General features: G+C 37.6%; 1 protein-coding gene across 1 annotated transcript; it reads right to left on the reverse strand.

Moving 5' to 3' along the window:
* Window positions 1-3,355: 3,355 nt before the first annotated feature.
* Window positions 3,356-6,867, reverse strand: LOC107843108 (UPF0235 protein C15orf40 homolog). Its single transcript, XM_016687283.2, has 2 exons — window positions 6,443-6,867; window positions 3,356-3,873 (listed from the first exon to the last, which is right to left on the reverse strand). Exons 1-2 carry the CDS (start codon window positions 6,689-6,691, stop codon window positions 3,742-3,744), a joined length of 381 nt encoding a protein of 126 aa, XP_016542769.1. The 5' UTR covers window positions 6,692-6,867; the 3' UTR covers window positions 3,356-3,741.
* Between the last annotated feature and the right edge of the window lie 17,596 nt (window positions 6,868-24,463).

A 24,463-nucleotide genomic window follows, 5' to 3' on the forward strand; every position in this document is an offset into this window, starting at 1 on the left:
GCCCGCTCCCCTCCCGGACAGACCTATAGCCAACTTTTTAATGTTCCAGAATTCGTTAAATTTAATGCAAATTAGATATAATTATATAAAATATGTATATAATTTGTTATAAGATTTTAAAAAGTATCCAGTAAGCCATGTAGATAGATGAGTGATTTATTTTTTTTGGACGAAACCTTAAAACTTTAAATATCAATATTATGTATTTGAACCTTCCAAGCATTCACGATTTATAAATCTTGGGTCCGCCACGGCCTCTCCCCAACCCCAATAAGGTAATTGTCAAGCCAATTTCATAGACTAGACATATTTAATTATACTAATTAACAACACAGACTTAGTAGTTACGTAATTTAATAAGACAAAACAATTGAGTATGATATATATATATATATCTTTATTTTAATAAAACGCCTCATCGGTGGAAGATCTTTAATTATATATACTATTAATTTAAAATTACTATAAAATTGATATAATGGGACATATTACTATATTACTAATTACTATAGTATTATATCATAAACTTTTTGTTTGATATGAAGGCACTTTAATTACCATTACTTGAGCACCAAAGGATGTAATATAGCGGTTGAGCACCAAAAGATGTAATATAGCGGATGAGACTGCTCCTTTCTTAATTAGAGATTTCAAATTTAAATTTTAAATATAAAAAATTGTAGGGACCACTTCTCTCAAATGAATCTTATACAACGTGAATTCAGATTAATCAATTTCAATATAAGTATTGGATACTGAATGAAAAATAAAATAAAAAATTAGAAGTACTAGTATTTGTCAACCTAGGAAAAAAGAATATGATTCTTTTTCTCCTTTCTGTCACATTTCCCTATCTATGTCGGCCACCGCGTTTTTGTACCCTCCGTTCGAATTCATTTAACCTAAATGAAAAAATAAAAATTTTATAATAATAAATTAATTATACTTTTAAACTGTATCAGAATAATTTTTTATTTTTACTTTCTAATCTTAAATATATCATATGAAAAATTGAAAGCATAGAGTTACTTATAAAAAAAAAATAATCATTCTTTTTTAAACGAACTAAAAGTCAATATAGAGATTCAACAAATTGAAACGTAGGAGAGAGTATATTTTTCAAGGCGGAGATAACTTTTTGGTTAACATTTTGGTACAATAACATAATTAATTTTGAGATTAGTTTCTGATTGAATTTATTTCATATTTAATTGGGAAAAAATGCATCTGTCAACTCATCTCGAGATTATAGTGTTATTTTTATCCTATTTTGAGAACGAGATAACTAATTTTGAAATAAATAATTTCGAGATAATTAATCTCGAACTAACTTATTTCCAGCCTAGATATTGTTCTGAATAAGTTTGATAGTATAAAAATTCCATTACATTATCGGTGTATATAAGTTTAAATTGCCTGAGTTAGAATACAAATTTCACTTCTAATATACGATTATCAATAATTTAAAAGTTATTTTACATTATCAATGTGCATATTTACTCAATTGGGACCTCGTAGAATTTTCACATAATCAACATAGATTAAATCTTTTATTAGTTATACTATTTGATATATTAAACAAAAAAAGATAAAAAAATATCTCTGAATTATTTGAAATAGATTAAAAATATCTTTTGTTTGTTTTTGACTCGAAAACATCCTTCTGTTTGTTTTTTGGACTCAAAAATATTCCTCCGCTAATTTTTTGGCTTAAAAATATCCTCCTCTCTAATTGAGTGTCACCAAACATGCCACGTGAATAAAAAAGGCCACTTGACCAGTCCACGCCAACATACATGTGGAAAATCACTTCATTTAATCCATCTAATCATCAACCCATTATTGTCTATTTAAAAGATCCAACCCCACCGTATTAAAAAAAAAAATCGATCCAAGAAGAAAAAAATTAAAGAATTTGTTTGCTTATTTTTCATGTGATGGGTTCAGATTTTCAGAATCAATCAAGGCGTAAGATGAGAAAACAATCAGGTCCTCAAATTGTTGATCCAAAAGGATCGAGTTTTAATCGGGTTGATCACAAATAATTGAATTCTCAAATAGTTGATCCGATTTTTAAGAGCTTGAATTGCTATTGGATGTCCTATATGAATTTGTCTAATGAGGAACCTAATTGTAGTGAGAGGAATGATAACTCGGAGACGAAATTGTAATTTGGAGAGATGAAGTTTAATGTCAATGTAAGACAACCACAAGTTGATGAGATTAAGAATTGCTCGAGTGAGAATTGAAGGTGGTGAAAGGAATGATTTGACGACAAAAAAATTGAAGAATTAAATTTTTCCTTTCGGTTTGGATTTTTTGATATGGGTCGGATTGAATTTTTAAATAAAATAAATAGAGTGATTTTCCACGTGTATGCTGATGTGGATTGGTTAAGTAGTCTCTTTTACCACGTGGTGTGCCTGGTGGCATTCCGTTCGAAAGATGGGTATTTTTGAGCCAAAAAATTAACGGAGAAATATTTTTGAGCCCAGAAAACAAATAAAGAGGTATTTTTGAGCCAAAAAACAAACAAAGAATATTTTTAATCCATTTCAAATAATTCAAAGATATTTTTAACCCTTTTCCATATATTAAATTTGGTATGTTAAAGTTCAAAAAATGGATTAACTTCGACTATATGTGCATGGACTTCAAGCAAAAATGCCTCAATTTCCAACATTATGATTGAAATTCATGCAAAAATGAACAACTTTCGCCACATCTAGCTCGTGAGAGTCTTATTTGATAGATTTTATAAACTTTTAGAATTTAAGTTTTGTACATCGTCAGTGTAGAAAATATTCTATACTATCAGGTGAACTTGACTTGCTACTGCAGGTTATCAAATTTTTTCTTTTTCAATTTTTACGTAAATAATTGAATAACCTACAATAGCACGTAAAGTTAGTTGATAGTGAAGAATTTTTTATATACTGATGGTGCACAGAAACTCATTTTATAAACTTTTTAGGCAGTGCAAGTATGACTTAAATAGTAATTTCAAATACGTATATGGCTTTTTGACCATATGAATTCCAATCAACTTCATACACAGTCATGACAACACTAGTAATGCACAAGGCCTAATGACTCAGATTCAAAAAGAATTTTTTAACTCAACGCTACCATTTTTGAACAATTTGAAGCTGGACCTTCATTGAGTGGAAATATGACCATGAAACCATCTCAAGGAACAATATTCTGGAAAGGAGTATTAATCAACTCTTTTGAAAAGAAGTAAGTGTTAAAACAAGTTTGGTATTTCAAAATAAAACCAAATAGTAGTAACTAAGTGGATTTGAACCCACAACCAAGAAGTTAATAAAAACTTTTATAAGTCTCTCTACGCCACTTGACCAACAACATACTTTCATTATCAATTCCCAACTTATAATTCTTATATTTTACAAGATTTCTCTATATAAATACTAGATCCGCACGAAAGTTACTGGGTTCCTGGGAATGCCATCATGCATTGTTTTAGGGAGGCCAACAAACTGGCTGACAAGTTAGCAGCGGAGTAGAGCCTATAGTCTCAACTCAATGATCATGTACAAAGTTTGGGATGCCAAACTTTTTTTTCAAAAAAAAAGAATAGCATAATAGGTTTGGGAGTTGGGATTTTGGGATCCATGTCAAGAATCTCGAGTCTTGTTGAAGTAAATTCTTTTCGTTTGATCCAGTACAGCCTTGTCGAACACCACATGAAGATACCATGGGTCAGTAGTAGTTCCGGAGTCACTGATCTTTCAAAACTTTGTTTAGAGCATCAAATACACTCTGTAAAGTAACATCCTCCACGATGATGACCTTATCCCTGGATTTCGACCCAGAACCTATAGAAACTTGTCTTTTTTTGACTCCAACAACCTGTCCAAATTGAACAAGTGAAATTTTACCCGAAGGAATTGTTGCTTATGTTCATGTTAACCACAAGTATATGAGGCATTGGAGCTTATTTTCATCTAAGCACTACTGAGAAGTATGCAACTGCTACAATACAACAACAACAACATACCTCGTGTATTCCCACCCAGTGGGGTCTGGGTAGGGTAGAGGGTAGAGTGTACGCAGACTATACCACTACCTCGAGGTGAAGTAGAGAGGCTGTTTTCGATTGACCCCTGGCTTTCCAACTGCTATAATCTTAACCAAAATCAATTTCAAGTGGCCATCTCCGTTACTGGTTTCCAAGTCTATATCGGAGAAATAAACAAACAGGTATAGCAAGTAGGATATTACTTTCTCCTCTTTTTCACCTTCTACCCTCTATAATTAATAGCTTGTTTCACCTTCTGCCGTTGTTAACAGTTTATCATAGGCTGGTAACAAATAACGGATGAACAAAAAGAGCATCGAAGATGCTTTTGCAAATGTAAAATGTTAACAATAATGATGAAAACAAAAATCAACAACGAATTACCTAAGCAATTGTCTTACCAAATTGCTAATCAGATGCCGGAGGCTCCCTATGACTACTTTTTCAGAGTATATAAGGGCAAAATATCGTCTTATCAAAATGATTTTCTTTCAACAAACACTCCATTCTTTCCAGCCAAGACATTTCACTCCATCCATGATCTATATATGGTATGTTAGCTGTTGATTTTTTTTATTTTTTGATAACGGAGAAATCCCCTAATACCAGTGGCACAAAGTTCGAAACTTGGTGTCTAGTGAGCTCCTCTCTATCCTTTACCACTTAAATATCAGGTTTTTGTCTATGGCAGGGCTCGAGCTCCTGACGTGCGCTTGACCCAAACATCACATGCTACGCTCTTGCCACTAAAACAAAGCCCCGGGCAATATAGAATGTCACATAATTAGGACCGTTGCTTTCTCAATTTGCAAGTACATTCCTTCTCCAAGATCCAGAGAAAACAAGGACGAGTTTAGTATTCCTGTAACATTTTTCCCTCGGTTTCCTTTTTAATGTTAACCAACTCAAGATGAAAATCACCCACGAGAAAAAACAAGGGGTTGATTTCACTAGTGTCATCAACTATTGCTGAGTATCTCAGAAAATCAAAAGCCCCATAAAATCGTTGATCTCTGACAATATGAAATTAATAGAAGTTACCACATAAGTATTAAGTAAAGATTGCCATTAGAAATTTTTTCCTATGTCATTATCTACCCAATTATTTTTTGACTTTCGATGTCCTTCAGTTGTGAGCTAATGCCCTTGGCTATACGACCCTCACCCTTTTCTCTTGTTTGTCTGAAGCCTCCGCCCCGTGAAAATCCATTCAAAAACTAATACCCCAAAAATCTTGTCTAAAAGAAACACATTAAATCTTAAAGTCAGTTCTCTGGGGCTTGCAAATTACTATGCCTTATGGCTAACAGGTTATTCCATCACCCTCTTCCCTCTATGTCTCTCATTCCAAACCCTGTAACAACCCACAATTCGACAAGGATCTTGATGAAGCTAGCTAGCCAGAGCTGACTCCATTTTTCCGCTGTTACTTCTCCAGTGCACACTTTATGTTGCGAGTCATGAGTCATGACTTACCGAAATCTAACCTTCCGGTCGATCAACCCCCCCTTTCCCCGGTTCAAAGAAGCTGTTTGGTTCTTCATATTGCTGTCAAAAGGCTCGCTGGAGACACACTTAAGCCCTAAACATAGATGCAAAATAGGATGTACGCTTTGCCTTGATTAAGCAAAGCTTCAGTGCAGGCACCAAGTAGCTAAACACGCACCTCATATAATGCTTCTTTGAGTTAATTGTTATTATTCTTGATAACACTGGAACTTGTTCATCATCCACGATGTAGTAGCACTTATTTGGCAATTTTGGTTTTATCAATACAGGATTAGTTGGAAGAACATCAGTGAAATTAATTAATGTTCAATAAGAGGGAAAGTTAAAATGACACAAGCTTTCAACTCTAGCTTAATCGGAGGGAAAACATATTGAATCAAACTAAAAGGGCAGTCCGGTGCACTAAAGCTCCCGCTATGCACAAGGGAAGAGTAAGGGCCCCACCACAAAGGTGTATGGTACGCAGTCTTACCTTGCATTTCTACCGGAGGCTGTTTCCAAGACTTGAACCTAGAGGTTGATTCAAGATTTAAAGTTTGTGGTTCCCTATGTTAGATAAAAAGGGGATTTGAACCCACAAGCAAGATGTAACAAAACTTTTACAAGTCATCTAACAATATACTTTATTTATGGTTCCCAATTTATAATTCTTGTATATTTATTAGATTTCTCTATATAAATATTATATTCACATGAAAGTTACTGGGTTTCCGATAACCCCTATCCAGGCCCCTACATCCGTCCCTGCTTGAACCCATGACCTTCTGGTCACAGGACAACAACTTTACCGGCTATTTCAAGACTCCCTTCAGATATTAAATCAAACTACAGGGGGGTATTTAATTGATGGTCAACATGAATTAGCTTATAAGAATGAAAAGATGGACTTACGGAGCTTATATAATCGATAAGAGCAGCATTAGCTTCACCATCTTTAGCAGGTGCATCTATTTGGACACCAACTGCATCATCATTCAAGTCAGTTATGGTGGCTTGTTTGGATCCAGGCTTGGCATGGATGGTGATTGCAACGGAAGATGGAGGAACACACCGAATACACCCTGGAAATTTGGGGGTTGAAACTGAATCAGTTAACTCACTTGAAACTTTTGTAGATTTGCCTTTCTTGGACGGAGGCATCTGTAAAGACTCAGAGAGCACCTGTGTTGTGTTGGCTAAGGGAAACAGGGTTAATTATTTATTTTTCTATGTTATATACTTCTTAAAAAAAAAAAAAATAATTCATTTGTAATCTTTTTAATATCTTGAACTATTGAAAAGGAATTAATCGATTGTTGTTTAGCAATTTATCCCTTGATCCGTCGGAAAAATATTCTACACCCGGAGTTAAAAGCAAATTTTACATTACATGTCCTCATTTCTAAAGAAATGTTCTGTTGGCGGCTCAACCCTTTTAGAAAAAAAGTAATTATCTTAGGCCCACAAATTTGATGGGCTTTATTTTATTTAATAATAATATATTATAGAATTTTTTTAAAAAAATAATAAATATTTCACTGAAGAATTATCTCGATTTTTTTTTTTTTTTTTTAGCAAACAACGTCTTAACTTGGAGAATAAATATCTTTCCCAGCAGTTTGTGTCGCTGAATCAGTTAAATGTGAACTAGACCATTAAGTTAAGCAAACACATAGGTCGGATTCAAGAATTGAGTCCACTAAGATTAAACTTATCCAATAAGAGAAATTTCAATCGTACCATAGAGAAGATATCTAATGCCTTGTAGCTAGTTTGCTACTCAAGATGTTATAATACATTTAATTTCAATAATAGTAACATAATAGGTTTCAGGTTGGGACTTTGGGTGTTAATTACGTGAATTGTTATAAACGTATTTACATTTTAGTGAATGTCTATCTTTTAGAGAGAAACTAAGAGTAATTTCCCCTATAAATAGAAGGAAATCGCTCAAGAGAAATAAGAATTACTCTCTCTTTTCTCTCCATTCTTGTTATTCAATTACTTTATATTTCATAACACGTTATCAGCACGGAGCTCTATCATCTCAAATTTGAATGCTAAAATATGGATAATTTTTAAAGTAAGCTGTCCAATTGTGAAAATATTTATTTGATTGATTCCGGCACAACACATACAATATTCAAAGATGAGAAATATTTCTCTTATCTAAACATGAGCAAAATTAATATTACTACAATTTGTGATTGTGCTAAATTGATTGAAGGCTTCGGAAAAACAGTTATAATCTTGCCCAAGGGAACTAAACTCATCATAAATAATGTTATGTTTTCTCCTAAGTTTAGAAGAAACTTGTGGAGTGTTAAAGATAAAAATGGTGCACTAATGTATCTTGCAAATACTAAAAGTCCTTATATAGTCTTTTCAGTTAATTTGTTAGCAAGGTATTATTCTATTCCTACTTGGAGACATTGGAATGGGATCAAACACATATTACGACATCTAAAAGGAATTACCGATATGAACTTACTTTATTCTAAAGATTGCAGTCCCGATCTTGTTGGTTATGCTGATGTTGGGTACTTATTTGACCCGCATAAAGCTCGATCTCAGATAGGCTATGCATTCATATGCGGAGATACTGTCATATTTTGGAGATCTACAAAGCAGTCTATCGTAGCTACCTCATCGAATCATGCTGAGATTATAGCTATCTATGAAGCAAGCCAAGAGTGTGTGTGGTTAAGGTCCACAATACTTCTCATTCGAGAAAAATGTGGTTTGAAATGTGACAAAGTATCCATGATTTTATATGAAGATAATGCAACATGCATAACACAACTTAAGGGAGGATTCATAAAATGAGATAGAATGAAACACATTTCGCCAAAGCTCTTCCATACACACGAACTCCAAAAAAAATGGTGCTATTAAAGTACAACAGATTCGCTTAAGTGACAATGTAGCTGATTTATTCACCAACTCTCTTCCAACTACAACTTTCAAGAAGCTAGTGCACAAGATCAGAATACAAAGGTTAAAGGATATCCTCATTAGGGGGAGTTAATACACATTGTACTCTTTTTTTTCTTTATGATGTTTTGTTCACTGAATTTTTCTTGTAAGGTTTTTAATGAGACAACCTATATGCGTATTGTTAGAGATGTATACTCATTTTTCTTCACTAGATTGTTTTTCCACTTGATTTTTCCTAGTAAGATTTTAACGAGACACATTATCTATCAATTAGACATTCAAGGAGGAGTGTTATAAATGTATTTACATTATAGTAAATGTCTATTTAGAATAGATAGATAAGATCTATAAAGATCAATTTGATATCTATCAGAATATGAAATATATATCTTTTAGAGAGAAACTAGAAGTAATTTTCCCTATAAATAGAAGGATTTTCTTCATTGTAAAAGACCCATCAAGGAACCTCTCAAGAGAAATAATAAGCACTCTATCTTTTCACTCTATTCTTGTTGTTCTTGCTTTATATTTCATAATATGAGTCGAGTCTTTTTCTTAGGGGTGGGGTGGGGTGGCCGGGGGGAGGTATGGTACCATCAGATCCAATTTAACTTTGAACTTAAAATTTTAAAACAACAAAAATAGACAACAAACCCAAGAGAAACCTTCACATCAGAATGATGGTACAACCGAAGTTGGCGGCTAAATGCGACTTAGTGACTCTCCAGGATAAAAAGATTCAATCTTTCCATCTTCAAGATTGTACGCCCCATATCTCTTCCACCCTCGTCAACAAAATATATTTGATCAGACTTGACTCCGATAAACTTAGAAGAATCAATGCAAATTGCTCCATTGAAGCTTACAAAGATTGTGTAATCTACCAATATTTTTATCTCCTTCGATTCAACTTTGGTTACATCTACTTCAAACACTTCAAACTTAAAGGCCTTATAACTATTCCCAAATACTTTTCTAAATAGAAAAATAATTAATAATGACCCCAATAACTCAACGAGATAGTGATGATGGCCAAATATAAATCCAGTTGAGGTCACCAGGTCGTCAACAAGCCACATAACTATATTGTGTATAATAAGAAACCACAAGTGCATAATCTGATGTGACAGAAGCACTGGAAAATAAGATAGCTTCGGTCATGCATTGGTACCGCATTCTTTCTTCAAAATCAATAAATCTGTATTCCACTAAAGCCCATAATTCTTTTTTCAAGGGAAGTTGTATACTGATTCGAGAAAAAGAATGCAATAAAGTCATATATGTAGTTTCAAATTCTACGGTGCAGATCCATCCCTCTGTTGGATAACATTCGCGCTCTTTAACCTTCGGAAGAAATACACATGAAACTTTCTTCTTATAAAGAGAGTAAAATTCTGAATAATCATCACCTTTATCAGACAACATTAACAACGGAAATTGAGACGAACAACCACCAAGTACTTTTGGGCCAACTAAAAGCCCAAAGAAATGAGAGGTTGGAAAAACAACATAAATCTCAATAATTTCAAGTCTAATTATAGAATATTTAAATGGATCAAAAAAGGATTTTGGAAAAACAACATAAATCTCAATAATTTCAAGTCTAATTATAGAATATTTAAATGGATCAAAAAAGGATTTTGGAAAAACAACATAAATCTCAATAATTTCAAGCTTAATTACAGATGTAGACACGTGATTTCGTCCTCTTAAAGTTCAATTTTTATTCACTTTTACCCATTTTTATTTTATCCTACCGTGTACCCTCATCCATGTTATTATACCCTCACAAAATATAAAAAAAAAAATAACAAACTCCCTAACAAATTCTATCCTATCCTAACCCCTACATCTTATCCTAACAACCTATCCAATCAAAATAAAACACATCACACCTACCTCATACCCTACCCCCACCTCACCACTACCTTACCCTACCCCTTACCCCTTTTTACACGTTTTTTTGGAACCCAGGGAATGGACACGGGGAGGGACCATATATTCACATACATATTCCATTTATACACATTGGGCATGATTCCATTTGGTTTTTCTTTCTTCTTCACGATTCACAACTTCTCTTCACCAACATCTGGGAGATTCTCATACATAATTCTATACACACACAGAGAAGAACACGCGCACACTGATGTTGATACACAAAAATCAGTAGCAAGAACAGAGGGAAATTGGGGATAAGAGGTTGTTGAGGACTTCATTTTTCTTGTTTTTTTTCTGCTGCTGCGCACACATATAGGGAGCGAGGACAGATCGACAGAGAGAGCTGCGCGTGAGGGAGAGAGATCGGAGAGCCAGATCGAGAGAGTGTTAGGTAGAGAAAAGAGATGCGAGGGAGATAGCAGAAAGGGGGTACGGGTAATCTCAAAACGAGTCGATTCCACTGAAAATTGGAGGTGTCGCGCTTGAGATACTGTTCCGGCGAGGCTCAGCTTTTTCCGGCGAGTTCTTAGTCGAAATTGGATATTTTGGGTCAGACTCAGGCGCTGCAAAATTGGGTTCCGAGGAATTCATCAGTTTTTGTTCCTTTTTGTGGTTTAGTATTTCGCGCGTCTCAACCAATTTTTGGTTTTGAATTCCTCAATATCAGAGTTGGAGTTCATCACTGTTGAGGTTTCTATTCGAGGTTTCGAGTGCGGATTTCTTTAACACATATTATCATGAAGTCATTTCTTCGAAGGTCCATTTCTCATCCTTGCCCCTTTTGATTTTCTTGTTATGGTATTTAGTAGGTGGATGTTGTGATAGTTCATTTTTTGTTGATTGGACATTTTGGTGATTGGTGCTGCCTTATCTGAATAAGTAGTCGTTATTATGAAATTGATCATGATATGGATGGATAATTGTGCTCGTGTTTTAAAAACTGTTATGTATGAATGTGGGGGGGATTGGAATTGCAAACTAATGAAGTAATGTAAATTCTTTGGTTGGACCTGAAATTGAAAATTGACGAAAAGTTTAGATTCAGATTAATTTTGATTTATTGTTGATATGAAACGTGATAGAATTATGTCTTTAGTCGAGAATAGATATGCAAATGGTAGGTTCGGGTAGGCAAATTTAGGCATGGTGGATTGATGACATGTTTGAAATATATGTTGGAATGGTTTTGTTTTGTCGCATTTAATTCAATTGTATAATTTGGCCGGAGAATGCTTTGAAGTATCTGTATATATTTATTCCCCGAGGAATGCCCCGAGGTATCATGTACCCGGAGGACGTTCGTGATGAAGGCCCGAGGCATCGGGTAGAACATTAGTTTACAATTAATTTAGCATAAGTTTATATTTTTGCATTTTTTTTCATACCCCGGACTGTATAATTGGACTGGACATTACGTTTTGGATTGTTTTGTTTTGTTTATCGTTTGATTGTTTTGCGTGCCTTTGTGTGGTTTATACATTTCATAGTGTCAAAATAGTCGATACACTCTACCAAGCGACCGTGGTTGAACCACGGGATCGAGAGGTGCCTAACACCTTCCCCTCGGTCTACAGAATTCCTTAGCCGAAGTCTCTGTTCGCAAACCAGTTTAAATAGTCAAATGGTTTTGAAAAGGATTTTCCAATGGTGACTTGACACGCCAGGTTATGCCAAGTGACGACTCTGAATAAAAAATGTAAATAGTCCTTTTTCCGAAACAAATTTTCATTTCTTGTCACTTAAATAATAAAACCCTTTCGAACTTTAAAACGAATCTTTTTGGAGTACGAAAAAAGGGGTGTGACAGCTCTGGCAACTCTGCTGGGGACGTCAATGACAAGTTTTCAGAATTCGAGCTATTTTTGGAGTCGTATCGGCTTTGTTTGGCATTACGAGTGTATAAGCATTGTTTGTGATTATTGTGTGTGTTATTTTTTCACTTTTGTGCATTTTCGTGCTCTTTGTTTTTAGTATTTATCCTATGTTTTACCGCTTTATATCTGTCATCATGAGTCCACCCCCCGGCCTTCTTTCTGCAACAAGTCCGTAGTACACGTGTGGTACACGACCTCTAGTTGAGTCACCCTTATTTTAGGGGGGGAGCCATCGGTGTTATGGAGTAGGTGGAAAGCAAAGCAGCCACTATCGACCATACGCTCCCCCGAACAGCCTTGTTAGTGAACCACAACGTAGGTCAGCCTTTAGGTCATGCTTATGTGGATCATACTGATACCTAGCAGGACCCACATGGCCCTTTGTAGGAGACTCACCTCTAAAGCATCTCTACGTGCTAACTGTTGCATCTTTAAGGGTAACGTGGTCATTTGACGGACTGATTTGAAAAAAAAAATGGTTAGGAGTAAGGTGCGTAGGCAAAAACGAAAAAAAATATATAGAAAAAGTGAGTTGAAAAGAATGAATCAAAAGGAGTGTCGTAGTTTATTTTAGAGTTCTTTATGGGTTTTGTTCTTCACGATCCAAAAACTCAAAAAGATTTTTTTACGTTTTGCATTTATCTTATCAAAGTACCGTAAGTTCAACAAAAAAAATGAAAAAAAGAGGTTTTGTTTGCCTTTTCTACTTATTTGTTAAAAACCAAAATACCAAAAAGATTTTTCTTCATAATTGGTGGTTTCAGTCTTAGTTAAAGTGTCCAGCTGAAAATCCAAAAGCTTTTTTTTTCGTTTGTTTTTGGTAGTGTTTCTTAAGTTAGAGTCAATTTATTAGTTAATCGTTAATTGTCTAATCTGGATGAACTACGCATACCTAATTCCCTTCCCTCGGGCTGGGATACGTAGGCAACCCTCGGTGGGTCCGGTATTCTTTGTGTTGGCCTTTGTCTTAGTATTATCCTAGGTCTCTCGCCCCGTAATCTAGAGTTGTTTGCCAAGTAGACTGATTTCTCTCAGTACTTCTGTTCGGCAAATTGGAGTCATGAATGTGGTCTGTCCCATCGACATGTGCTTGCGTCAAAAATCCCAAGGGTTGGGAATCTTCTACTCCTGTCGAATTTTTGAGATAACGTCTTATGTGTTTTTACAGGATGGATTTGTCCACCAAGTCTAGAGTTCTGACGGTTGTCAAGGTGCCCAAAAAGTTAATCAAGTGGTAAGAAATGTTTAACTATGTTGATCAGCAGAAACTGATTAAAATATTAGGTGATCTTACGGAACTTCTGCATATTACCCCTCGTCCAGATTTAATAGAGGCTTTGTTGACCTTTTGGGATCCAAGTAGTTTGGTGTTCAGGTTTGGGGAATGTGAAATGACTCCTACTTTGGTAGAAATATCCGGTTTGTTGCATTTGCCCTATATCGAGAAGGATATGATCCGAGCACGAAATCATCCTAGCGTGAGATTTTTGAAGTCTTGTGGTTTAAAAAGTAAGGGTATCCGTTTGGGTTGTTTAAGTGATTCGTGGGTTTCCTTAGATTTTTTGTTCGCTAGATTTGGGCCCTCGAAAGGTTTTGATTGTTTTTGGGATGAATTTCATGTGACTAATGAGAAGTGGGAGAGAAAGCGTCTTGAAATCTTCACCCTCGCTTTATTAGGCATTTTAGTATTTCCACTAGAAGAAAGACGTATTAATACCCGTTTGCAATATGTAGTGATGGCTCTATTTCATAAGGATCAAAGCGACAAAGGCATTAATCAAAAGGGCAGGTTCACTCTCATACCCATGATCTTAACAGAAATATATAAGGCTTTAACCGAAGTGAAGAGGGGGTGAGATTTTTTTAGGGTAGTAACTTGATATTGCAGTTATGGATGATGGAGCATTTGCATGCGCCTTCTTTAGTTAGACCAGATGTGGTAGACCGTTGCATTCCCAATCGAGTGAAAGCCATGGACTCCAGGTTGCGTTTGGATAAATTGTCGCTACCCGTGGGAGTCAAGGCTTGGATTGAATTTCTTGAATCAAGAACTGGGGATAACATTTTGTGGACTTATCTGTGGCTTCGATCGAAGATAATCTTGTTGGGTTGTCAGACGCAGCTCCCTTTAGTTATGTTAGGGCTCAATTGCACTAGACCATACAGCCCTTCTAGGGTAATGCGCCAGTTGGGTAGGCTGCAGGACGTGCCACCAGCAGTGGATCTTCTGAAGGATATTGAGTACTTCAAGGACCAAGCCTTAGGTGAGAGCAAGTACGAGCAGTTTTGGAAGCATGCAACAAAGCTAGGTGTGGACACACTCAAAGAAAGTTTGGATAATTCGGGGTACACTCAGGGATATGGGGTCTGGCTTCAATCTATCCCTCGGGATATCAGTCAACCCTTACCAGCGCAGCTTAGAGGGAGAATACAAGAAGAATGCATAGTAGACGACCATCAGGATGAAAGTGTAGGTTCCAAAGTGGAAACACTGAGAGTTCAGTTAGCAGATTTGTTCAAGATGGTAGAAAGGTGTCAGAATAATCTTTCCAAGTGCACTCCTCATGAGGCAGAAATACGGGCCCGAAGCTTCTTCCCCAATATCAGGGTGTCTTTACAGGATATGCTACAAAGTTTAAATGGGACAAAGAGAACTTCACAGGCAGGTCCATCTCAGCCAGGGTCATCACACAGAGCACCAGTCGGAAAGAGCGTTTCTTATCTTTATTCAGTTTGAGTCTTTTATGTGTCTGTCATTGTAGGGTGGTGTCTTCTTTAAGTCGAAGTCAAGTTGTTTTTGGTATTAGGGTCTTTATTAATAATTTCACCTATGTCGTCTTAGGGGTCTAGAATGTTGTTTCGTATTTGTTGTTTAGTTTTAAAGTGGTCCCAAACTTTTTGTACGTTTTTGTTGTTTTCTTTCTTCAAAATGTTATGATGTTACATCTTTCCTTTATTTGTTTATTTTTGTTTTTGTAAAAAAAAAAAGTGGGTGATGTTTATGCACATGCTGCCCGAACTACGCAAGATCTGATTCATGTACAACATGATATGTAGGCAACCTAATTTTGGGTTCGATCTAATCATTTTGTTTTGTTGTTTTTCAATATTTTTCCTCTTTTAAAGAAAAACAAAAGCCATAAAGAATGATAAAATAAAGGTAGATAACGAGAGAAAAGAAAAGAACTGAGATGGATACGAAAGAAAAAATAATAATAATAATAATAATAGGTGTAGATAAAAATAAGTGTAAATAAAAATCGGGATGATGTTAAAATGACCTCGCTACCCTCAAAAGCTGGTAGAAATGAACATGAATTTAGGACAATTTTACCAATGTGATTCTCATGCTTGTTGTGTGCCCTAATCCTAACGGATGTCGTCTTTGATGAGCATGTTCTTTCAGCTAACAGTGGTAGGTTTGCAGCACTCTGGCTAGTCACCCATACTTCACTAGATCCAAAGCAAAGCTCGCCATGGCTAGCAGGGAGATTGAAAATTCGCTCATTGACCCGGATCAGGATCACAGGGAAGAAAGTTCTGAACACAATGATGAGGTAGTAAGGCTCAGACAATAATTTATAGATTTACATCGGGCATGGGCCAGCGGAATGCCTCCTCCTCCGCTCCCTGAAGGTCTTGGAAATATCTCTAACTGTCCACCGCTCTCTCAGGCGCAATTCTCTGCTCCCACTGAGTCACTTGAGCACGCGCCAGGATTCAATCCGCGACATTATTATCCTGACAGTTCTGGTGTGCCCTTGGCAGCTCCCCAATCAAGACCAGCTGCTTAGACAGCGCCACCGATCACACCGGTATTCGTGGCTCTGCCACCATATGAAACTCCTATATATGCTGTGTGTCCCATAATGAGGCTTCCTAGGTCTGCTAGTGAGCCAGTACTGAAGGTTTCAGATAGTCAGTGTTATTCCCCGGAGCCTACTTTGCAAATGAATGAACCGTATGGGTACACTCAGCCGCCTGCATTTCCATTTGATACGGAGAAACCTGTCGTAACAGAGGAACAGGATATCATAGCCCGGAAATTGAAAAGTTTAGAACAGGCTATGAGGAATTTGCAAGGAATCGGAGATTATAGGAGTGTTTCCTATAAAGATCTTTGCATGTTCCCAGACATCAACCTTCCCCTTGGTTTTAAGATGCCTAAGTTCGAGAAGTATGCAGGACACAGTGATCCCATGGCACACTTGAGATGTTATTACAACCAGTTGAGGGCTGCAGGAGAAAGGAAAGAGCTGCTCATGGCCTTCTTTGGCGAGAGTCTTTCTGATCTGGCCTCAGAATGGTTTATCGATCGAGATATCGATAAATGGAACAACTGGGATGACTTAGCTTCTGAATTTGTTCAACATTTTCAGTGTAACATTGACCCGATTCCGGACAAAAAATCCTTGGTCAACATGAAGAAAAAAAGCACTGAAAGTTTTAGGGAATACGCGATAAGGTGGCATGAACAGGATGCCAGGGTAAAGCCTCCAATGAAAGAAAGTAAGTTGGTAGAAGTTTTCATTCAGGCACAGGATGAGACCTATTTTCAACATTTACTTCCGACAATGGGAAAATCTTTTATGGAAGTTCTCAAAATAGGGGAGATGATAGAGGACGGAATTAAGACCGGTCGAATAATGAGTTTTGCCGCATTAAAATCCACCACACAAGTGATTCAAGGTGGATCTGGCGCATTTGGAGGTAAAAAAAAAGAAGAGGATGTGGCGACTGTCGTAGCTGGAACCCATTCCTATCCCAAAAGAACACCTCGCCCCTATCCCTAATCCCAAGCCCAAGTCTATACCCAAGTTCCATATATTCCTCCCCACCATTACTATCCTCCACAAAACCCTTTATATTCCATTCCACCACCCCCGTACCCAGTATATATCGCGCAACCATATGCCCAAACCCTTCTTACCCGCAGTGGCGTGCGCAAGCTCTACAAAATCGCCCATTCGCTCTACCAAATTACCAAAACCCTTCCAGACCCAATTTTCAGCCTAGGCCTGAGTATGAGAAAGAGAAGGCGGTCAAAAATCAATTCACACCTCTTGGGAGTCATATGATAGCTTATTTGATAGGTTGAGAAAGTTAAAGGTTTTAAGCCCAATTCAAGAAAGTCTTTCAAATCCACCGCCGATGAATCTTGATTATTCTTTAAGGTGTGCGTACTGTTCTGATATACCAGGCCATGATATCGAGAAATGCTGGCATTTAAAGAGAGCTGTCCAAGATTTAATTGACACAAATCAGATGCTGGTCCAGGCCCCAGAGGGTCCAAACATTAACCAGAATCCGCTGCCAACCCATGATGAAGCCAATATATTAGAATTGATATATGATGGGAAAGAGTCTTCGAGGGGTTATAAGCCTATTGTCAAGATACAGACCATTGAGGAGAAATCAATGAATGTAGTAGAGTATTTGAAAGCAATGTCATTGAACCGGAAAGGAATGAGAGAAGATAAAGCCCAAGAAAGCATAAAGAAACCCCTGATCATAGTACAAGGCGCCAGAAGGTATGTTGATTTAAGTCAGAATAAACCTAAGTTGATAGTGGTGGGAGCTCTGAGTCAGCCCATCTTAACGGTGAAAGGAGCACTGGCAGAGCCTATTGTCCTCAAACCGGTGACCCAACCTCCGATAGTTGATAGGAAAAGGGTTCCCTGGAACTATGGGCGGACTGTGATGACCTATCACGGGAAAGAAGTAGTGGAAGATGTAGATGAGGTAGGGGGTTTGACTAGGTCAGAAAGATGCTTTGTGCCTGAAAGCGTAAGAAAGGCCAAGCCAATGGTGAGTGGACCGTCATCTAGCAAAAAGCCTATCACCGAAGAAGAAGCCAAATTTTTTTTGAAAAAGATGAAGTTGCCAGAGTATTCAATAATAGACTAGTTGAAGAAAACCCCTACTCAAATCTCCCTCTTATCTTTGCTGTTGCACTTCAAGGAGCATCTTGATGTTTTACTGAAGGTATTAAATGAATCATATGTTCCTAGGGAGATTACAATAAACCAGCTTGAGAAAATGGTCGAAAAAATCTTTGAGGTCAATTGGATCAGCTTTTCTGATGATGAATTGCCTATTGAAGGTACAGGGCATAACCGGGGCCTTTACATTACAGTAAAGTGTGAAGATTTCTACGTCACTCATGTTATGATTGATGGAGGTTCAGGTGCAAATATTTGCCCTATTTCTACTTTGCAAAAGTTGAATATTGGTGCTGACTGGATCAGGCCCAACAATGTATGTGTTAGGGCTTTCGATGGTGCAAAATCAAATTCCATTGGCGAAATAGAACTAATGTTGACCGTAGGGTCTGTTGAGTTCTCCATAAAGTTTCAAGTATTGAATGTAGACTCCTCTTACAATCTGTTGTTGGGAAGGCCGTAGATCCACAAGGCCAAGGTGGTTGCATCTACACTGCACCAAATGGTTAAGTTTGAACATGACAGGCAAGAAGTGGTTATTCACGGTGAAGGAGATTTGCCCGCCTGCAAAGATTCTCCCTTATCTCTTATTGAAGCAAGTAATGTAGAGGAGACATTCGTCTATCAAATTTTTGATACAGTGCCAGTGAATCGTATTCTTGAATGACAGATTATACCAGGACCGCAATTGTCTTCTGCTTCTATCATGATGGTGAGTGAACTTTGGAAATATGGATTTGAGCCAGGAAAGGGTTTGGGAGTGTCTCTGCACGGTATAGTTTGTCCCATATGTCCAAGTGAGAATGTGGACACGTTTGGTCTGGGATTTGAGCCTACGGTTGAAGATCTAAAGAAAGCCAAGGGAAGGAAAAAGGAAATATGGTCACTCCCTCGCCCAATGCCACTACTCAGTGAATCATTTATTAAGAGCGGTGTCACGAAGCATGTGGAATTTGAAGTTGAATTGGTTGATGACTTCCAGAACCTTTTTATTAAAGTTAATATGGTCGAAGTAGGAGAAGGTACCAGTATGGCAGACGTGCAATTCATAGGTCCAGCTGTCCGGCTCAATAATTGGGAAGTCACTCCTCTTCCCGTCAGGAGGGAGTTTTGGGAGTTTATTTTGTTTTTCTTTCTGTTTATCCGAGTTATTTCAGGGTTGTAATTCGGATTTTAGTTTGTTTATGTTATGTTGGCATCTATGTTTAAACCCTTGTATCTTTTTATTTAATGAAATATAATGTCCCTTTTGTTTCGTGTCTAATATATTTTGTTTATTTTTACATAGTTCTCTTTATACTGATTCTAATGATATGACATGCATGCGGAATTTTCAGCCTAATCTTTAAATCCAAACTAATCAAGATGCAATGAAGCAGGATGGGGAATATGATGAAGAAGAAGCACTGGAAGAAATAAGCAAGGAGTTGGAACAGTTTGAAGATAAACCGAATCCTAATTTAAATGATACTGAGCCAATAAATCTAGGGGATTAAGAAGATGTTAGGGAAACTAAAATTAGTGTACATGCTTTACCACAACTAAAAGATGGAATGATTCAAGCATTAATTGATTATAAGGATGTTTTTGCATGGTCTTATGATGATATGCCTGGTTTGAGTACTGAATTAGTGGCTCACAAATTGCCAACTGATCCCGCATTTCCTCCTGTCAAACAGAAGTTGAGGAAGTTTAAAACTGATATAAGTATTAAAATCAAAGAGGAAATAATGAAACAACTTAAAGCCAAAGTAATTCGAGTGGCTCGTTATCCCATGTGGTTATCCAATGTTGGTCCCGTACCAAAGAAAGATGGCAAAATTTGAGTGTGTGTTGATTACCGTGATTTGAACAGAGCAAGTCCGAAAGATGATTTTCCACTGCCCAACATCCATATTTTGTTAGACAACTGTGCTAAACACGAGGTTGCCTCTTTGGTGGATTGCTATGCCGGATATCACCAGATCATTATGGATGATGAAGACGCGGAGAAGACGTCTTTTATCACACCGTGGGGGACCTATTGTTATCGAGTGATGCCGTTCGGTTTGAAGAATGCTGGAGCAACATACATGAGAGCCATGACCACTATGTTTCATGATATGATACATAAGGAGATTGAGGTATACGTGGATGAAGTGATTATTAAGTCAAAAAGTCGGGCCGACCTTGTTAAAGATTTAAGAAAGTTCTTTGAAAGGCTTCGCAGGTATAATCTCAAACTCAACCCAGCAAAATGTGTATTTGGAGTTCCATCTGGAAAGCTGTTGGGGTTTGTAGTCAGCCGTCGGGGGATTGAATTGGATCCCTCGAAAATCAAAGCCATTCAGGATTTACCCCCGCCCAAGAATAAGACGGAGGTGATGAGTTTTCTTGGTAGACTGAACTATATTAGCAGGTTTATTGCTCAACTCACAACCACTTGTGAGCCCATATTCAAGTTGCTGAAAAAGGTGCTGCGGTAAAATGGACTGAAGAATATCCGGAAGCGTTCGATCGAATAAAAAGATATTTGTCAAATCCGCCCGTGCTGGTACCCCCGGAGCCTGGTAGGCCTTTGATCGTATATTTATCAGTCATGGACAATTTTTTCGATTGTGTCCTGGGTCAACATGATGTCACAGGCAAAAAGGAGCAGTCTATTTATTATCTTAGCAAGAAGGTCACCGCATATGAGGCCAGGTATACTCTTCTTGAAAGGACGTGTTGCCCTAACTTGGGTAGCACAGAAGTTGAAGCACTATCTCTCATCCTATATTACTTATCTCATCTCTAGCATGGATCCTTTGAAGTATATCTTTCAGAAGCCTATGCCGACGGGTCGATTGGCAAAGTGGCAAATATTGGTTACCGAGTTCGACATTGTATATGTGACTCAAACCGCCATGAAAGCCCAAGCCTTGGCAGATCATCTTGCTGAGAATCCCATCGATGAATAGTATGAGCTATTAAAGACATATTTTCCTGATGAAGAAGTGTCGTGTGTCGATAAAGTCGTTATAGATGCTGATCCAGGTTGGAGGTTATTCTTCGATGGAGCTGTCAATATGAAAGGAGTCGAAATAGGTGCGGTTCTTATCTCTGAATCGGGACAACATATCTCGGTAATAGCACAACTTCGATTCTACTGTACTAACAATATGACAGAGTATGAAGCCTGCATTCTTGGTTTGAGGTTAGCTGTTGATATAGGAGTCCAAGAATTATTGGTGTTGGGGGATTCAGATTTGCTCGTCCATCAAATTCAAGGCGATTGGGAGACGCGAGATTTGAAGCTCATCCCGTATCGACAATGCTTGCAGGAGCTATGTCAACGGTTTGTGTTAGTAAAATTTAGGCATATTCCAAGGATTCGTAATGAAATTGCTGATGCTTTAGCCACTCTGTCTTCAATGCTCCAACATCCTGACAAAGCCTATATCGATCCAGTGCATATATAGAGTCGTGATCAGCATACTTCATGTAATGCGGCTGAAGAAGAGCTCGATGGAGAACCTTGGTTCTTGGATATCAAGCGGTACATTCAGTCAGGAGAATACCCATCATATGCCACCAACGATCAAAAGAGGACTATTAGGTGCTTGGCTAGTGGATTTTTCTTAAGTGGGGGAATCTTGTATAAGAGGATCCCAAATCTGGGACTTTTAAGGTGTGTAGATGCAAGAGAAGCCTCGGCAATCATGGTTTAAATACACTCTGGAGTATGCGGGTCACACATGAACGGTCATGTCTTATCAAAGAAGATTCTTCGAGCATGTTATTATAGGCTTACTATGGAAAGGGATTCTATTCAATTTGTTCGAAAGTGTCATCAATGTCAGGTACACGGTGATCTGATACATTCTCCTCCTGTTGAGTTGCATGCAATGGACGCTCCATGGCCGTTCGTGGCTTGGGGAATGGATGTGATTGGACCGATTGAGCCGAAGGCATCAAACGGACATAGATTCATTTTGGTAGCCATTGACTACTTCACAAAGTGGGTAGAGGCAGTAACTTTCGAGGCAGTGACAAAGAAGGTTGTGGTAGATTTTGTTCATGCCAATATCATTTGTAGATTTGGAATTTCTAAGATAATTATTACAAACAATGCTGCCAATATCAATAGTTATTTGATGCAAGAAGTATGTCAACAGTTTAAGATCGCACATCAAAATTCTACTCCATATCGCCCAAAGGCCAATGGTGCTGTAGAAGCTGCCAATAAGAATATAAGAAAGATACTGCAAAAAATGGTACAAGGGTCTAGACAGTGGCATGAAAAGTTGTCATTTGCATTGCTAGGTTATCGCACCACTGTTCGCACTTCAACAGGGGCAACTCCATATTTATTGGTGTATGGGACAGAAGCAGTCATCCCTGCAGAAGTTGAAATTCTCTCTCTTTGAGTCATTGTAGAAGCAGAAATTAATGATGACGAATGGGTAAAAACCCGAATGGAATATTTGAGTTTGATTGAGGAAAAAAGGCTAACGTCTGTGTGTCATGGACAGTTGTATCAGAGGAGGATGGCTCGAGCGTATAACAAAAAGGTCCGGCCCAGGAATTTTGAAGTTGGTCAGTTGGTATTGAGACGTATCCTTCCTCACCAGGTTGAAACGAAAGGCAAGTTCTCCCCTAACTGGCAAGGTCCCTTTGTTGTGAAGAAAGTGTTGCCCAATGGAGCCTTATATTTGATAGATACTGAAGGCAAAATGGCAGAAATGGCTACCAATGCTGATGCGGTCAAAAGATATTACGTATGATATTTGATCCTTTGTTGATTTTATTGCATGTTTAGTACTTGCATTTTTGAAGATTGATATGATGAAGGCATTTTATTCTTCTATCCAAACATTGTGTCATCCTTTGTTTACCCGTTTGAGCTTCGTTTTAATTTTCTTTCATATCCTTCTTTTGGAATCAAAATGGAGTCAAAGATAAATGTCGAGGAAATAAGAAAAAAATCAATCAAATCAAAACAAAGAACAAGCTGATGGTACTATGTGCGACCTGATTCTCCTCTCTCGGGAGTGAGATACGTAGGCTGCCCTATTTTGGGCTCGATCCAACCAAATAAAGATCTAAGATTCACCCTATCAACAAAGCTGGGGCATGAGTTAATGTGTTGTTTGAGTCGATTTCAAAAGTTGTAAGTCCCACCCCCACTTCAAGTATCGTTTGAGCCCCTTACCATCTTTTCTAACCTTAACCAAAAGCTAAGTTACAACCAAAGAAAGTCCTTCAGATCAATTTTTGATAATGTTAAGGCTAAGCATGCAATGGATATGATGATACATTATGAGGTACCACTTGTCTCCCTCAGCATAAGAAATCAGGAGAGAAATGAAAATGAGAGAGTCTTATTGGTGAAAACCCTTGCAGGCACCATAAGACGATGGTGAGTGGAGAGAAATAAAAATGAGAGAGTCTTATTGGTGAAAACCCCCGTGGGCATCATAAGGCGATGGTGAGTTGGGAGAAATGAAAATGAAAAAGTCTTATTGGTGAAAACCCTTGCAGGCACCATAAGGCGATGGTGAGTGGAGAGAAATAAAAATGAGAGAGTCTTATTGGTGAAAACCCTCACGGGCACCATAAGGCGATGGAAAGTTCAAGAGAAAAGTGAAAAGTGAAAAGAAAGAGATTTGTTGGCGAAAGTCTTTTAAGATGTCGTCAATCAAATATAATGTATGAGTCCAATGGATTTAAAGAAGCGGCTCAGCGGCAAAGGCACAAACTCAACAACAAATGGGGATTTTGGATAGGAAGATCAGGCAGCTCAATCCAAAATGCATGTCATACTCATTGGAGTTGGTTGTCGTATTCAGATAAGTTTTCTTTTTGAATATGGGACATTGTCCTTTTCTTTTATTTACATATTCATGCTTTTTGTCTTTTCATGTCATTTATCAAAATAAAAGTCACCATTATTTCTTTACATTTTAAGTCAAGTCTGTGTCAAAACAAGCGAGAAAAGATTTCAAAATTTACTACCAGTCTTTCCAATTATACGAGGAAAAGCCAAGGAACAACACAGGAAAGAAATATGATCGTAATTCAATACGAAACAAAGGAAGTATATCAACCAACAGGCTGTTGGATTCGTAGAAGCATTCGGATTTGGGAAAAGGGTGCACCTCAGAGGCATGGTAAAATGGAAGCCCATTGTTCGAGTCAGAACTCACTTCCTTCAATCTGGATCCGGGTCGATGATGCGGCAAGACAGGGCAAGTGTTAGCGATTTAGAACAAAGATGA

This window comes from Capsicum annuum, chromosome 9 (assembly GCF_002878395.1).
Source record: "Capsicum annuum cultivar UCD-10X-F1 chromosome 9, UCD10Xv1.1, whole genome shotgun sequence".
NCBI classification, from domain to species: Eukaryota; Viridiplantae; Streptophyta; class Magnoliopsida; order Solanales; family Solanaceae; genus Capsicum; species Capsicum annuum.

Bases quoted from the DNA above. Each gene is read 5' to 3' on its own strand.
- LOC107843108 (XM_016687283.2), bottom strand. From the start codon at position 6,691: ATGCCTCCGTCCAAGAAAGGCAAATCTACAAAAGTTTCAAGTGAGTTA. The intron at 3,874-6,442 runs GTAAGTCCATCT...CAATTTGGACAG, and splicing joins TTATCGATTATATAAGCTCC to GTTGTTGGAGTCAAAAAAAG.